The sequence below is a fragment of the Marmota flaviventris genome, chromosome 6 (genome assembly GCF_047511675.1).
Source record: "Marmota flaviventris isolate mMarFla1 chromosome 6, mMarFla1.hap1, whole genome shotgun sequence".
In the NCBI taxonomy this organism is placed as follows: Eukaryota; Metazoa; Chordata; class Mammalia; order Rodentia; family Sciuridae; genus Marmota; species Marmota flaviventris.
In genome coordinates, this window is record NC_092503.1 from 33,547,562 (window position 1) to 33,564,768 (window position 17,207).

Sequence of the window (17,207 nt, forward strand, 5' to 3'; positions counted from 1 at the left end):
TTGACCCTCATCATTTAAGAAACAACAGATACAAAGAAACGTTGACAGGTGATGATTTCATCTGAAGGCACCAAGAACCCTGGACCTTACAAGTTTGAAAGGGCTTGATAGTTTATGTTATTACTCATCTCACTCCATAGTTGAAGAAACCAAGTTCTGGTTTTTTTTTTTTTTTCGGCTGGAGGAGGGGTACCAGAACTCAGGGGCACTCAACCACTGATCCACATCCCCGGCCGTATTTTGTATTTTATTTAGAGACAGAATCTCACTAAGTTGTTTAGGGCCTCATTAAGTTGCTGAGGCTGGCTTTGAACTTGCAATCCTGCCTCAGCCTCCCAAGCCACTGGGATTATAGGGCATGTGCCACTGCACCAGGCCTCAAGGTGGCACATTATAGGCATGTGCCACTGCACCTGTTTTGAAATTAAGAAATAAATTGAGAGATTTGCTAAAGGTTACACAACTGGGATAGCAAAGCCATTTGGGGGCATATTCTGCTTCCCTCACCTACTTTAGGCTAAGAACAGTCACTCATATCTCATGTTGTGGACTGAATTGTGTTCCCCTAAAATTCATATCTTAAAGCCCCAACCCTCTGTACCTCAGAAGGCAATTGTGTTTGGAGACAATCCCTTTAAAAAGGTAACTGAGGTTAAATGAGTCCTATAGGTTGGGGTACCTGTAATCTGTTAAGGCTGTTGTCTATTAAAAAAAAAGACAAGAGGGGTGTGCATGCATAGAGAAAAGGCCACATGAGGACAGTGACAAGACAGCTACCTGCAAGGCAAGGAGAGAGGTCCCAGGAGAAACGAATCTTAATGACACCTGGATTTTGGACTTCTGGCCTCCAGAAGTGTGAAAAAATAAATTTCTATTGTTTAATCCATTCAGTCTGTGAAATTTTATTATTGCAGCTCTGGAAAACTAATACACCCCAGGTCAGCTATGGGCCTGAGAAACTGTTTAGGCTGAAGGCAGCTAGTCCATGATCCAAATTGCTGGAATTTTCCACAGCAAAAAGTAAAATTTCTAAGTAATTTTCAATATTCATAAAAGCCCCAAGGAAATGTACAAAATTGGGGCTAATAAAAATTCCAGGTTTCAATGCTTTTGGATGGAATAATACCAAATCAATATGGTATCATGAATTATCTCAAACTGGTCTGAAATTTAATTAAGAACATATGGTTTTGGTGAATTTAAAATGAGAAAATTATATATCACTTAAGAAAGGTGACTCATGTGATAAACAAAAAACTCAGCTTTTTTGATGAGGAGAAGGCTGAGCAAGAACCACTGCTTGAAGCCCTCAATTCCTTTTTTGGATCCTCCAAGAACCATGCTGCTTAATCCTCTTTACATTTCTAGAACTCTTTTGGGGGCAAATTGAGCAAATTATGTGGATTTTGTCATCTGTCACAACAGGGGTGTTGAAAGCCATTGTTTTCAAATCTGGGAGCATGACTGATATTTGCTGAATGCAGTTTGATTACTTTCTTGACTGTCAATGAAATGATCTCAAAATAACAAAATATGGGAAAAAAAAACTCATAAAACAGGTGGCTGGACTTTCATCTTTAACCTAACAGAAGCAAAATTAAAGCCCCAGGGCACCCAGTGCCTGTACTAGGGCATCCAGTGCCCTCAACAGAATGCATCTGAAAGTTAGGGAAACAGTACCTTAAGCAGAAATGTACATTTTATTTAAAAACAATAGCAAAGATATGAAGAACACCGACTTCTATGAAGAACAGAAGTTTATTAAATGCTTTATAGTAAAATATTGAGCCCACTTTATCACAATACACAGGCTTAATGTTCTAATAATTAGCACAGTGCCTCAACTAAGGAAAGCTCATGATGCAAACATGGGTGGAACTATGGGGAGCTACACACACAAATGTACCATCCTTCTGCTGTTTCACAGCTGCAACACTGATGCTCTGAAATGGTTAGGCCTTGAGGAAAACCTGTAAAATTTCCTGAGTATTCCATTAAACAATTCTTAAAATTGTTACTTTAATGGAAAACATGAAATTTTTTTCTGATGGAGGCATCCATTTTATCGATTAGTGTCTTCAATAACAGAACTACAACCCTAAGAATTTATTACACCATGAGAACGTCTTTGGAGTTAGCATAAGGCTTTCCAGCACAAGGAAAATTTCAAGGCAATTTATCAAGGACTAAATTTTCTTGAACCACCAATCTGGTGGTACATGAATGAAGATAAAAAGAAATATCAAGTTTAGTTGATTATTTTCCAAATAACATGATCTAAAAAATATTGGAGGGAAATAAGGATGTGGGAGTGGGTGTATATTGGATGGTAACAGATGGCTAGAAAAAGGGACGGAGGCTAGCTAGCATTAACTAGTATAAAAGGTATCCTCACTTATTAGCCAATATTTTCTTCCAGTATACAATTACTTCAAGATAGCATTTCTATAAACTACATTGGTTTCATTTTTCAAGTCAGTTTTCAAAGAAATTTTGATTCTGAATATCTAAAGTTATAGCTGATAGCTTTTTGACATTTATTTCTCAAGTATATGTAGCATTCTCAGCCATGACTCTTAAATACATCAATTCTTGATACTATATCACTAAAACAGAACTTATGTTTAAAACAATACTACCTACCTAGAGCTCAAAATAAGATTCATAGCCAACTTAACCAATTTGTAATATTGAGCTCACACCCAACTAAACCAATTTGGCCAATTTGTATTATTTAGTTCACACAGAAACTAGATCTTTTGTCTTTGAAATAATTTAACCAATCCTATTAAAAGCAATTACTCAGAAAATCACATCCTAAGATTTGCATTCATACTCATTTGTAAATATATATTGTGGAGCCTGATTTGGTACTTTTGGTCCACACTTTGGTATCCTATGTTTTCCCTACTTGATGCTTTATTCTATGACTATGACAATCAATGAATGAACTTAAAAGTAAAGCAAAGTTTCAATTTTGATGCAAGTATTCTGTATTCACACCAATAAAAGCTACCATGCTTTTGAAGGAATGGAGAAAAAAAAAATCACATGTGCTAATCTAGAGTACTGCAGTCTTAAGTAACCCAAACACACAACCATCTCCATTACAGAATTGATCAGCCAGTAATACACTACAAAACATTTGATTAAAAAAGCTTACAACCAATGCTTTAAGAGGGAAACACTGGTGAAAATAGTTTTAAAATATATACCCTTGGAAAATGATATTTTTAAACTTTAAAACCTTGTTTCAGAAGTTCCTCGTTTTAGGTTGTTACTCAAAAACTCATCATGTTCAAAACTCAAGTTATTGTGAGATCTCGAAATCATAAGAAGCTTCTCCTTATTGGTAAAGTCTTTTTTGATTGCAGCTTGGGGCACCAACAACCTATCCATGGGGTCCTCTTTGTTCTCTAGTTTCATATATCCCTTGCTGTTGCTTCGATCCAACCGAGGCCAACTTGGATGTTTCCTTTGCTCCGCCTGAACAGTCAGAGTGGAGGGACCCCGGTCCAAGTCTAAGGATTTTGAGTGTGATGAGAGTAAATGTAAAGATGTGTTGGAGCCAAACTGTCTTCTAGCAGCCCCAGGAGACAAGAGCTGTCCAGCCCCAGGCCCAAGGGCCACAGAGGACTTGTACTGAGTGGACAAGGACTCCCCGATGGAATTATTCCTTGGAAGCATTGTGCTGGCTGGCTGGAAGGATTCACCGGTGTTGGGCAAAGGGACCACAAGGGAATCCATTGACAAATTCCTTGACCTACTTTTGAGGTTATCAGCATCCTCAGTGATGTTGTCTATACTGGGCTCATCAATCACACAGTTATTAAGCTTGATCACAGGCAGTGTAAAAGCACTGATGGATGATGACACAATTGACTTGGTTTCACATTTCTTGGAACTGCTGCTCTTATCCTCCGTCGTCTTGGATGGAGGTGGATAGAGGCCAAAGACAGAGACAGAGCTGTCCGAGAGCAAAGGGGGCATGAGATGTCCCAAACTCTTATTTTCACTTAGCATCAGTTCATCCTCCTCCACGGAGCTGTCCATTCGAAAACTGCTGCGCAAACCTGAGAAAGAGGCAACCGCGTTTGCCGCCAATCTTGAGGGACAGGAGCTCCCGTTCTGTTTCACTTCTGATTCTCCCATTAAGCCCGAGTAAATGCCATTCATATGCTTTTGCTCCTTGATTCTCAGCGTGTGGATGTCAATGACTGTAGAGTAGATGTCCCTCATGTGTATGATTTTGGTTTCTTTGTCACGGTTTTCATGAAGAATGGCATTAGCACAGATGAAAATGAAAATGCCAATCCCCATGGTGAAGGGGCCAAGCATTTTCATTTTATCCGAATGCAGATGCTGCTCAAAGAAACGAACTACCACGCCGCCTTGGTTCCGAATCACCTGAGTCTCGTTTGTTGACAATGTTGTCTCAGCATCGATGAAATGTTCTTTTTGGGGCCAATATCCAAGAACGGCCATTGCAATTCCTATGATGGAGATAAGCACTCCTAAAATGAGGAAAAATCCAGATGGGGAATAAAGCCGGATCTTGCCGCGAACAACCACAACATCGGCCCGCGGCCGCCGCCTGACTGGTTTCTGCTCCTGGGCAGCCGGCGATGGGCTGAGGTTGACGTGCTGCTGTGATCTGGCAGAGTCTTGCCTTTTCAAGGCGGCCAGGCCGGTTATGACTCCACCAGTGGCTATCATAGCTCAGCTTTTTACTCTGAAAAGAAAGCAAACACATGATGATCTAAATATGTCCCTGGCTTAGAATGCATTCTTGCAATTCACTGTTCCAAGATCACTGTCATCAATGAACTCTCAACAACCACATTTAATGTCCCCGTCAATTTCCATCTTGCTTACCCCTCTGTTTCCATGGATATTACTGGTCTCTCCTTTCTTCCCCAGTGTTTTTATGATGCCGAGTCCTCCTGGTTCTACCCTGACCTTGCTGACTGCTTCAGTTTTGGCTCTTCTTCTCTTATCTAAAAGTAGACCACCTTCCCCTAGAGTCCTGTGCTTGGCCACTTTCTCTTCTCTACTGTCCCTCAGCATTCATATCCACTCCTACATCTCCCACCATTTCCTTTATGCCGATGAGTCCCAAGTCTAAGTTTTGGTCACATTCTGAGTTTTGATTTCACATTTTCAACTGCCCACTGGGGAACACACCCACATCCACACACTGTTAGCAAAGCTGAGCTCATCTTCCACCAGATACCAGCTGTCTTGCTTGACCTCACTGTTTTAATGGCTCAGTTTTCAAGCCTGGCTCTTTACAGTTTTCCTTAACTCCCCACTTTCTTCTTCCTTTCCTTTTCCCATTAGCTCTAACTCCTAGAAACGTTCACCACACAATGTCTCTCAATTCCACCCTCTGTTCCACCCTCCTCTTCCCAGCTTAATGAAGCTCTAATTCATTCCTATTAGACCATTACAACGACCTCTTAACTAGCCTTCCAGACTCCAGTTTCTTTTCCAATGATCAAATTTATATACAGAAGGCGGATTACATATCGTATGACACACTTTTGAAATTGTTTAAAAAGTGAAGCAATGGGGGCTGGGGATGTGGCTCAAGCGGTAGCGCGCTCGCCTGCCATGCGTGCGGCCCGGGTTCGATCCTCAGCACCACATACAAACAAAGATGTTGTGTCTGCCAAGAACTGAAAAATAAATATTAAAAAAAAATTCTCTCTCTCTCTCTCTCTCTCTCTCTCTCTCTCTCTCTCTCTCCCTCCTCTTTCTTAAAAAAAAAAAAAAAGTGAAGCAATGGAGAAAATATTCCCCTCTACCTACCAAAATTTAATCTGGGATTCCAGGTTGAGCTAATCGGTGTTTCCTTTTAAAATTTGCATACAACCAAAACCCATCCAATGTTCCCTATTTCTCATTCATTCTCCATTCCTGAGACTTTTTCAAGACTGTTTCTGTCATTCTGTCCAAATCCCTCCTGCCACCCATCTTCACATATTGTCATCTGGCTAGTCATCAAAGCTCACGTTCTACTTCCTTTATAAAGCATTCTCTGATTCCTATCTATATCCACACATGCTCTCATTCCTCATAGCATTTGAGCAAGTTTTCTATGGCACTTGCCATGTTAATGTCTTATTTCTTTCACTTCTTGTGGTTGAACACCAAATTTAATCTATACTTTTAAGATCAGAAACATTCATTGTAGTACCTTGTATGTACAGAACCAATGCTTGAGCAACATTTGTTAAAATGCTGAATAAGGGAATAATTATTTTCTGGGATTTGCTGGATGACCTTCATATTACTCTACTTAACCTAACTGGTAAAAAATATAAACAAACAAAATTAATATCACCCCCCCCAAAAAAAAAGTAACATTTTAAAACTTGGTAAAAGTTTTTATAATAAATAGTTCTCAAGCTGCCAAATTTCTCTCTTAGGGAAACAAAGGATATTTTAAGATCTATGAGGTCTTGGGCAAATTTCCAAGAGGGCATCAAATATCAACTTCCAGAATGAGTTCTCTCTCCTTTTGAATTCCTATTGATGATTTCTGAATTGTGTTTAAATAGCAAGGCTGTGGACAGTATGTACAGTTTTAGCAAGCTGTTGAGTAAATCAAGCCTTCCATGGAATTATAACTAGGATTAAAATAGTTTAATGTTGGAAGAACAAACTAAATTGTAGCCCCTAGCTCTAGTCGATGAAATTTATCAAAGTATAACACCACATCTTAAAAATATCTCCCAAACCTTGGCTAAAACAAAGCTTAGTGTCGACCTATATTTTCTTGAACCAAAAATCAAATGTTTGAAGAAAATGCTTAGATTAGCTAGCAGCCATCTAACCCACTTATTTCCATATGGCAGGCTAAGGACTCAGTCTGAAATCCTTCTGAATTCATGGATTTCAGAAGGAAATGGAAACAAGGCAAAAGCCTTTCATTTGGTTTAAAAAGAACCACAACGAATTGCATTCCTTGCAAATTTCTAGTTCTCTACCAATTATAAAAACATGGTCTTCTAGTGCTGCCACTTTCCATTCCTGAGGTTGATAGAGGAAGTGGGGCTGGAAGAGAAGAAATATTTTAGGTGAGAAGTGGAAAATAGGAAGGACTGAGCCTCTGTGTGGGCAAGCACAATAAGTAGGTTGGGTTTGAAAGAAGAGAAATGTAGTTTAAGAGTATGCAAATGTATTGGGAACAAGAGAAGAGGGCTAGGGATGGCTCAGCTGCAGAGTACCTGACTAGCATGTGCAAAGCTCTGGGTTCCATCCCCAGCACAGTGGGTGGACCACACAGTTTCCTCAGCCAGCCTGCCCTGGTCAGGATCAATCAGAATCAACAAGCCTCCCCCAAATTAGCAAATTGGGGCTTGGTGCTAATGTCTTCAACACTCCATGGGTCTCACTTATGACCCTGGGAAACAAACTAGATGCAAAGGTGAGCAAATTTGGTCACAGCAGCAAAGAGCTTGAAACCTAACAAAAAAGCTCATATGTACATGAAGCAGAATGAGGTAATTCCCAGAATGAAAGCTTCAATTAGGAAGGGCCTTTCCAACAGGCGTCGTGTAGGAGACAGCATTTCCACATTTATCACAGTGAAATATCAAGTTAACATCATTTGAGATAAGGTTGAGGGAAAGCAAACTGACTGGAGAAGAGGAGGAATGTGGCCTGCCTTTCACATGCACATCTCTGTGTTGCAGGAGACAAGTAGGTAAACAAGGATAGATGGATGGACTGGGTCTTGGAAGATGGCAAGTGCATCCTATATGCTCCACTTTTCCATCTTCATAGGTGCTGGAGTATGAAGCAAATACCACTGTCATTATTTTAGAAAAAATAGTCTCAAGTAGATGAGATCAGTAGTGAGAGACTAATAATGGGAAACCACATGAGGATGCTAGCAGCAGTTTGCCAATAAGAAGCCTCGAGAAACCATAAAATCCAGAGTGAGTGAATCTACGGGCCCTCTGTCTTTAAACTGCAATGCCAATTAGTCCAAAGTGTTCAGCAGGTGCAAAATGAGCCTACATATACTTCTAAAATTTATTTTGCAAAGCCACATCTCCTGTATCCTATGTCCCCCAATATTTTTTTTTTTTTTTGCTTGTGGGTGTGACTTGGGAGGGATAGGTGTACAGGTCCCATCATCTAGTCTCCTTATTACAATAAATAAATCACAGCATTCTTCTAAGTTTTTACAATATCAATAGTAACAACAGCCAAAACATACTGCTTATGGTCAGGCATTTTGTAAGTGCTTTAAGTACTAAAATATGTATTCTCACAACAATGCTGGAGGTGAATATAATAATTATGATCTCTATTTTCCAGATGAGAAGACTGAAGCTCAGAGAGTTTAGGTAACTTGCCTGTGTTTTTATAGAATCTGAGATGGGGATGGGCTTCCAAGTTGGTTTTCACTTCAAATTTTCTTTCCCTTGTTTTCCTTATTCTAATTCCTGCTTTCATCATAACACTAGACCCTGAGGAATGCTGCTCTGCCTTTAAAACTAGGACTATGGACCAGACCAACTTCCATTTCTTAAATTACAAAGACCAGGTAATAAAATCCATGGGTACATAAGGTTAAAGGTGTAACTTCAGGTGAGTGTTCAGCTTTTTAAACCTGTTTCCTGATCCCCTTCAGCATCTAAAGATGCAGCTTCAACAGGCCACCCTCCCCTGCTCCATACACTTCATCTTTGTCCCCAGTTTCATAGGGCAGGGTTGGGACTCTTCCTTAAATGTCCAACTGGAGAATTTTATAATACTGAATTACATCTTGTTATCTTGGGCACAGAGCTTTCACATATTAACCTTTTTGGATCCTGAATCTGTCTTTCAAAATTGTGTTGACCCTCTCAGTTTGTGTTCATCTGCAAATACTGTAAACCCTGTCTTCCTTAGCTCTCCTAAGCTCTTGGAAATTGAAGAAAGCATACAGCAAAGCCCTGTGGTACTCCACTAGGGACCTCCTCCTTGGTGGACACTGTTAACTGGTTTAGATATTTATTCATGCAATTCATTAGAATGGATACCAGCCATTGTAGGAGTTAGAGGGCTCAAAATAGGTTTGTTAGCCTGAAGAATATAATGATCAGAAACCATCTTTTTGATGAGGCTATTCAACTAGCTATAAATAAACCTAACCAGAGGGTCAGCCACATGCACGTTTCCATATGCTCCCCACAAAAGATATGATTTTGTCAAAAGCCAAAAGAGAAATATTATATGTATGCATTCATCTGTTGACAACTAAAACTAAAAAATTAATTTGGGTTACCTCTGGGCCACCTGTTGATCGTCCTGTTTTCCATCCTCAGTGCTTATAAACTAGTCTCAATTTGACTAACAACGGGTATCAAGATTACCAGCTTTAAAATTAAAAAACATACCCTCTTCCTCACTGTGCTAACCAGGACATTGATGGGCCATCTTCAGGCTTGTGCCCCTTTATTGGAGTCTGAGACTCATCAACAGGACTCCAGCTCATCTGCAGAAATTCAGTCTCATTTGCCACTTTTGTCACTATAGAGAAATGTAGACTCTTGCCCTCATTCAATCACTTGAATTGTCTACTTTCCTACCTTGGGCTCTCGCATCCTTCTGAACCATGTTTACCTTGCCCTTCTCAGCCGAAAGCTCTCTATCCTTGACTGAGAGGATTTATGCTTGTGCATCATGTGGAATACTACATCACACGCAATCTATTCAAATCTTCAGGCTTATCCTCTCTTATTCTTGCTCTAATAGTTTTTAAAGCCCTTGTTGTCCTTAACCCTTTTCATAGGCCTAAGCACATCCTGGTGTGCTTTTCATGGCACTAACTCATGCCAGGTTTTAGTATTCTCACATTCCTGGAAGTTTTATTCCAATATACTTTGGTCCTCTTCTGACCACATTGACCTAATATTCTGACCACATTGCAAGCCTATTGCATATCAGACATGGTTCTAGATGCATCCACACATTTATATCTGAGATAATGACAATTAAACAGACTGACAAGTTTTGAATCCAGATATTTCCTCTAGCCAACCAGAATGTTGTCCAAGACCAAATACTGAATTAGCAGAAAGAAAAAGGTTGGAATGCAAAGTTTCAGACTCCCGGTCCAGGGTTCATTCTTGGCTATCTGTTCCTCTTTCTGTTGTTTTGCCTTCTAGCCCAGTGCATAGCAGAGTTCCTGGATGCAATAAATACTCAGTAATTATCTGTTGGCTGGAAATAGATTTGAGAAATGCTTCAATATCACTGAAATGTGTAAAGCATTAGGAGCACAGTTAAGAAAACCCAGTCCCTGATTTCAAGGAGTCTGGCATCTGGTGGGAGAGCAGTCAAAATAAATGTCTAAAATGAAATGAACTAACTGCTGTGATGGAGTTACAGAGGTGCCTCTGAATGCTCTCCACAATCTGGAGGAATTAGGGCAGGCTTCCTAGAAGTGGTGACAGTTAATGGAGGCATGGCACTCAAATAGGTGTGTGCTCTGCAGACAGAGTCTCCTTAATCCTTGTTCCTGACTGCTGCACAAGTGTCCCTGCTCTATGGTTCTTCATCATCTCCTTTTAAGTGGGCCTATTATTTTAAATATAATTGATATTTATATATTTGAATTTCTATTCTTATTCAGAAGTTAAAAAACTCACCAGAATGCAAGACTATCTGTCCAAAGGAAATAAAATTAATTTATGCCTTCAGGACCAAATAAAAACATTATATAAAACTCCATGTGGTATCCACAAATGTGACAGATGGATATATTTTCTGTTCAAGCTACAACAGTTTTAGGACTTTCTTCCCAGTAGAGACATTTTAAACGTTTAGAATAGGATTTTTTATCTATATTCTTACCAGAGTTGAAAGAGAAAATGCCTATATAGTTCAATCTTATAAAGTTTAAAAAAATAAGAAAAGAATAGGAATCATCTTTTTCACATACAGCATGATGGCTCTGCACATGGACGGAACACTGGAATAAGAGAGATGGGATCCACTTCCTTGCTTCATCATTTCATAGCCATGCAGCCCTGGAAAAGTTGTTTTAAACTATTCTTATCTCAGTTTCTCCATCTGTAAAATGGCAAAAGGCTTCTTTAATACACAATAGATTGTGCTCTGGAAACACAAGACCTGGGTCTGTTGAATTACTGCACACCACAAATAACCGCACTTGTCCAATTCACCAAACTCTTGGAGCCTCAGTTTTCTTACCTGTAAAATAGGGCTAATAACAGTATGGTTGTTGTAAAGCAAGGAGATAATGAAGGCAAAAGACAGCTCAGTGTCTGGCAATTAAGGTCTACATTAGTGATGCCAGCAGTCTCTGATTATAAGTCTTTTCAAGGATAAAATGAAGTTTTACATACATATATCCACATATATACATACATTATATGGGTATATATACATATACTTATTGTATACATATTTGTGTGTATATATATAGTATTTACTATGGTTTGGATATAATAAAATCTCAAAAAACAATAGCTGTATTAACACTTCATTACTCATATTATTCTTTCATTGCTCAGCTAGGCAAATAAAAATATTTTTGCTGGGAGTGTAGCTCAGTGGTACAGTACTTTTGTAGCATGTGTGAGCCCTGGATTCAATCCCCAGCACTAATACACTCTCTTTCTCTGTCTCTCTCATTTTAAGTTAAATGATTAATGATGACTCACTGTACTTGGAGCAACAGTTATGACTATGAATTTGTACAGGGACTTAGAATTAAAAAGAGAATGGAGAATGTGCATTTTAGTGGTGGAAGCATCAATAATTTGGTAGTTGCAAATTAGAGTTTATATAAGAAAGACAGTTGGGAGATAAAGACAAAATAGAGCATGGCTATTTTTTTAATTCATTCTCTCTTCACATTTAGAGGTTTGGCTTATAAACTCATAATGGCAATAATAAAATCAAGGTAGGAAAACCCAAACTGGTTTATCTGATGATTTTACTTGCGTTAATAAAGCAACTGGATCAAATGTATGCGTGATCTGATCAATTCTGCAAGAACCATTCTGTTGCCATTGGGACACTTGGGCACAAAACAGACTGAAAAGAGAAGAATATGAAGCCTGGGAATATGCAGCCTAGAGAAGATACCATAAGGGTAACAGGATGTGAAAATTTGCAAAATATGAAATCTGTGTCAAGAAGTTCGTGCACATTCTGGAGATTTTTGTAGATCTTCTTTGGACAGTGTGGTTTCTTAATATTCAGTACAGTTCTACATTCTATATGAATAAAAAGGAAATACAGAATGTTGACATAATTAGCAAAATAATACTCAAGTCATTAAATATATAACATTATGATTGAGTGCATCCCAAGCCTGCAGACATTGCTAGAAATAGAGGAAACACTTGGAAATCTGTACACAGCCTTCAAAACCTGCCAGGCTCACAAACTACAAAATATGGGCTCAAACCAATTATGAGCTGTGTAACAATGACATGGAACAATTGCTCTCCAAGGACTAAAAGCCATGAAGCCTTCGAACACAGAAGTCTCCAGGAGGCTGAATAACAGATCCATAATGAGCTTAGAAAACACCCTGCTGGGACCCTGTGGGAGGCATTTTCTGCAAGAACAGAAGAAATTAGAAGCCTATTTCCCCTAGAGTAGAAATATGCTGCCCGCCCTGCAGTCCAACTCTTCAAAGGTAGACAAGCTCTTAACAATAACTGTCATATTTCCCACTCACTGCATTTCCTGACAGGAAGGTGACTTGAACCTGGTGTAAAGAAGCTACGCTAAAGAAGTCACCAATTTACTAAAACACAGGAAATTAGCTGAGGTAGTCCTGGATAAAGACCGGAAGCTTTTAAAATCATAGGTTGGACTTCATGGAGAAGTCTCCTCCATTGCAGCAGAACATATGGTCTCTTCTCTTGGAGGAATGGTGACTAGGTTTTAGAAAGTGAGATGAGACTCCAATATGTATTAATATGCTTTCCTGTGATTTAAAATGCCTGGGAAATCATAAACACACTGTTGACACTACTGCAGGGCCAGGGGGAAAGCTGGCTGGTGAGCTACACTGATTTCAACTCTTCGTTTTTCCATTTACCAAGTATCTTGTATAAGTCTAACAGTTTTTCAAGTAACACAGCTGTGCCAGTACTGTTAAGGCTACTGAATTCTTACATACTTCTCTCCTGCAAATGAGGAACCAGCTCTCGTCAGAGCAAATTCACAATTTAAATTAAGTTGTGTCATCTTCTAATCCACAGTAACAGACTGTACAGTAAATATCATATAAAGTTTTCCAACCAATGGTAGCTCTATTAATAGTATTTTTAAAACCTTATAAAATCAGTAGGAAATGATTCAAACGACATCATTTCCATTGGAGAGGGTTAGTGGCAATAAGGTAAATTGAGGAAAACACGGACTTGTAGATGTCCAATTTTAGAAAAGTATTTGTTAGTCTATTTATCTATCTCTTATCTGTTTGGAAACTACTTCCTATAGAATGAATATTTATGTGCCCCCAAGGCATTGGTATTAAGAGGTGGGGTCTTTGGGAGGAGATTATGTCATCAGGCTAGAGCCCTCATGACTGAAATTAGTGTCATTTTGTGTTCCTATAACAGAACTAGAGACTTGGAATTTTTTTTTTTTTTTTTTTTTGGTTCTGGGGATTGAATCCAGGACCTTGTATAAGTGACACAAGCACTCTACCAACTGAGTTATATCCCCAGCCCAAGGCTTGGTAATTAAAAAGAAAAAAATGATTCTCACATTCTGGAGGCTGAGAAGTCCAAGGTGAAGGTGTTATATCAGGAGAGGGCCTTCTTGTTGCATCACAATGGGGAGGAAGGCATCACATGGTGAGACAGTAGGAGCAGGCCAACTCAGGTCTGGCTTCCTCTTAAAGCCACCAATTCCATCAAGGGGGTCCTATCCTCATGACCTCATCTAAATACCATGAACACTCACATTTAGGGATTATGTTTTCAACACATTAACTTCTGGGTACCCATTCAAACCATAGCACCTTATAAAAGAAACCCCAGAGAATTCCCTTACTCTACAGAGTGAGAAGACACTACCCATGAACAAAGTAACAGGCCCTCACTAGATACTGAATCCACTGGTGCCTGGAGATTGGACTTCCCAGCTTCCAGATCTGTGAGACAATTTTTGTTGTTCATAAACCATCCAGCCTATAATATTTTTGTTACAGCAACCTGAATGAATCAATGCCTTATATTTATGCCTTATATTTAAATTTTTGATGCATCTGAAATTTCTTTTTTTTATAAAATTCAAGGTAGGGATCTAACTTCTGTTAACAGATAATCAATCTTGCCTTCCTTGGTTTGAAATGCTACCTTCATTATACACCAATTTTGTATGCTGTGCAATATAGCAAACTTCATATGCATTTAGGTCAATAATAAGACATATCATCCCATTCCATTAATTTGTCTTTGCCAGAATCAAGTTGACATACCATTTTAGTATTATGTATTTGAATACAAAATGCTAGTTATTCTCATTGTTTAGTCAGTTTTTTTAAGACCCAACCAGCATATTGTAGAGAAGGAAAGATTTATTCGAAGGTTCACAGTTTCAGAGGTCTTAGTTCGTAGAAGGCCGGCTCCATTCCTTGGGGCTCAAGGTGAGTTAAAACATCAGGGCAGATGGAAGCAGCTTACATGATGATCAGGAAGCAGAGAGAGAGAGACTTCATGCTCCAGACACAAAATATATACTCCGTAGCCATGAACCATTTCCTCCAGCCACACCCTACCTGCCTTTTGCTACCATTGAGTTAATCTATCAGAGATCATTGATTAGGTTAAGTCTATAACCCAATCATTTCTCCTCCAAACCTTGCCTTGTCTCACACTTGAGCTTTTGGGGGACACTTCACTTCCAAACCATAACACTCATTATACTTCTGTGTCAAAGGTTCTTATCTGTTCTTATACTATTTATTTTGCAAATGAACTTTGACTTTTTAAAAAATATATGGTTATTAAATTTTATTGAGATAATGCTAAATCCATACATAATTGTAGGAAGAATTGACTTCAAAATCCTTCTATAGCATTTCATCTAAAAAGAAGTTTATTTTATGGCATAGTTTTTTGCTCTTTTATTTATTTTAACATAAATGTCTCCAATTTCTTGCTATGGTTTACTCCTGAGTGTTTTCTATCATTTCTTTTACTATCATTTCTATCTTCAAGGGGTCATTTGGATGTAGACAACCACTGATTTTGTGTATCAGTTTTGTATTAAGCTATTTCACTAAACTTGCTCTTTTTTTTTAAATTAGCTCATTGTCTTAGGTGTTGTAGAAATACAATTATATTACTCAACATTTTTGCCTCCCCTTTTGCAATTTTAAACCTCAACTGCTCTTTTCCAATTGTGTCACTTGGCACCACCTGTGCAAGGGCGAACAGCCAGAGGATAGTGGACACCTTCCTGGATCCTGCACTCACGAGCTATCTACTGCTCCCCCCCACAGAGGTATCAGCCTGTGCCTGTGTCATAAGAGTGCCAGGGGACACTGGTGACTGACTCAGAGATGCTACTGGTGAGGAAGAGCTCTCCACCTGGAGAGGAAGACAAGGAGGAGAGGGAAAGGGGGAAGCACAAGAAAAGAATGAAGGAGGATAAAGGGCAGGTAGAGAAGAAGAAGGCTGAACTGTGGGAGAAAATTATGGATTACTAGTGTCAACATTAAATATCTGGAAGCAGGGGTAACAATTCCTGTATGTTTTTTGAAATGTCCTTATTTCTTTCTATTACATTAAAAAATGTTTTTAGGGATTTTCCTCCTGGGATTTTGAGATTACTGAATCGTCTGCCCAAGTGTATTAGCTGAACGGGAAAAATGAGAAGAATGACAAATTGCATAAGATGTCAGGAATATTAAAAAGACTGTAAAGAATGTTTAGCAGTAAAAATGATTTCAGGAAAGCCAAACATAACAAAAACAGATAAACCACATTTCTGCAAGCACCATGCACATTCCCACTTTCTACAAGTGCATGGTATTTTCTGGATCAGGTCTGAAATATTTTTAGCTTCACATATCTGTTATATGGACAATACATAGAATAAAAAAATTACCAATTTCCATTAATAAATGAAAAAAACAAGGAACAAAGCAATGGAAACTAAAATAACTTAAAAAGTAAAAGTAAATAATTGTCACTTAATAATTGTCAAAAATGAAAAAAAAAGACTGATCACACCCACTGTTGGTGAACTATACAGAAACAGGTTTTAATAGGCTGTCAATGAGAGGAAAAATGGGTAGTTTTTCTTGAGGTTAATTTAAGATTGACTTAGCAAATTGAAACATTGATTCATTATGCTCTCTACCCCCTGCCTATTTTACTTCTACAAATACTTCCTTTAGAAATAAGGATATTCTCTGTAGTACTATAGTAATGACAGCAACTTAGAAAGAGCGGAAAGGCCCAGCAACAGAAGACTTGCTAAGTAGACATACAGCACCTGTATGGTGGAATACTATATAGATGTTTAAAAGGATGAATAGAAACTAATAAGGAAAAAAACAAAAACGCTTACATTTTCAGATTTTAATTTTTCAAATATTTTGAAAACCAAAGGCCCAATGATTTCTCTGATACATGGATGCTGATCCATAATGGGGATGGCAGGGGCAGGGAGGAGCATGGGAGGAGTGGAGGAACTTTAGATAGGGCAAAGGGGATGGAGAAGAAGGGAGGGGGCATGAGGGTAGGAAAGGCAGTGGAATGAGACGGACATCATTACCCGAAGTACACGTATGAAGACACAAATGGTGTGACTCTACTTTGTGAACAACCAGAGACATGAAAAATTGTACTCTATGTATACTATGAATTGAAATGCATTCTGGTGTCATGTATAACAAATTAGAGTAAATAAAAAAATTTTTTAAAAAAATATTTATCTGAAAAAAAAATTCAAATATTTTGAATTTTTAGAACAGATATAGAATAAGATCTCTTCATGTGAAATATATATGTACTGAACTGATATAAAGAGAACAAACACCAAACTTAACAGCCCACATGCTTAAAGAGTGTGCTTATTGGTGCTGTGCTGCAGAACTATACATGTAATATAGAACTATACTGTTGACCTATTTGCAAGGAGCATGTAATGCTTTTATTTCATTTCCACTTTGGAAGCCTTAAAGATGAGAGTAAAAAAGCAGATCA

The 17,207-nt window shown here is 38.5% G+C and overlaps 1 protein-coding gene across 2 annotated transcripts in view; it reads right to left on the reverse strand.

The window, feature by feature from the left end:
- Nucleotides 1-1,739: 1,739 nt before the first annotated feature.
- Nucleotides 1,740-17,207, reverse strand: part of Tmem200a (transmembrane protein 200A) — a 71,967-nt gene continuing 56,499 nt past the window's right edge. The window contains exons 1-2 of one of the 2 annotated variants that reach the window (XM_071613874.1): nt 10,943-10,967; nt 1,740-4,732 (exon numbers count right to left, since the gene is read on the reverse strand). In XM_071613874.1, the coding sequence (XP_071469975.1) occupies nt 3,241-4,716 (1,476 nt within the window). In that variant the 5' untranslated portion in view covers nt 4,717-4,732; nt 10,943-10,967 and the 3' untranslated portion in view covers nt 1,740-3,240. Of the gene's footprint in view, nt 4,733-10,942; nt 10,968-17,207 lie in introns of those variants that run through there. The other variant, XM_027947403.2, reaches the window with a different exon arrangement.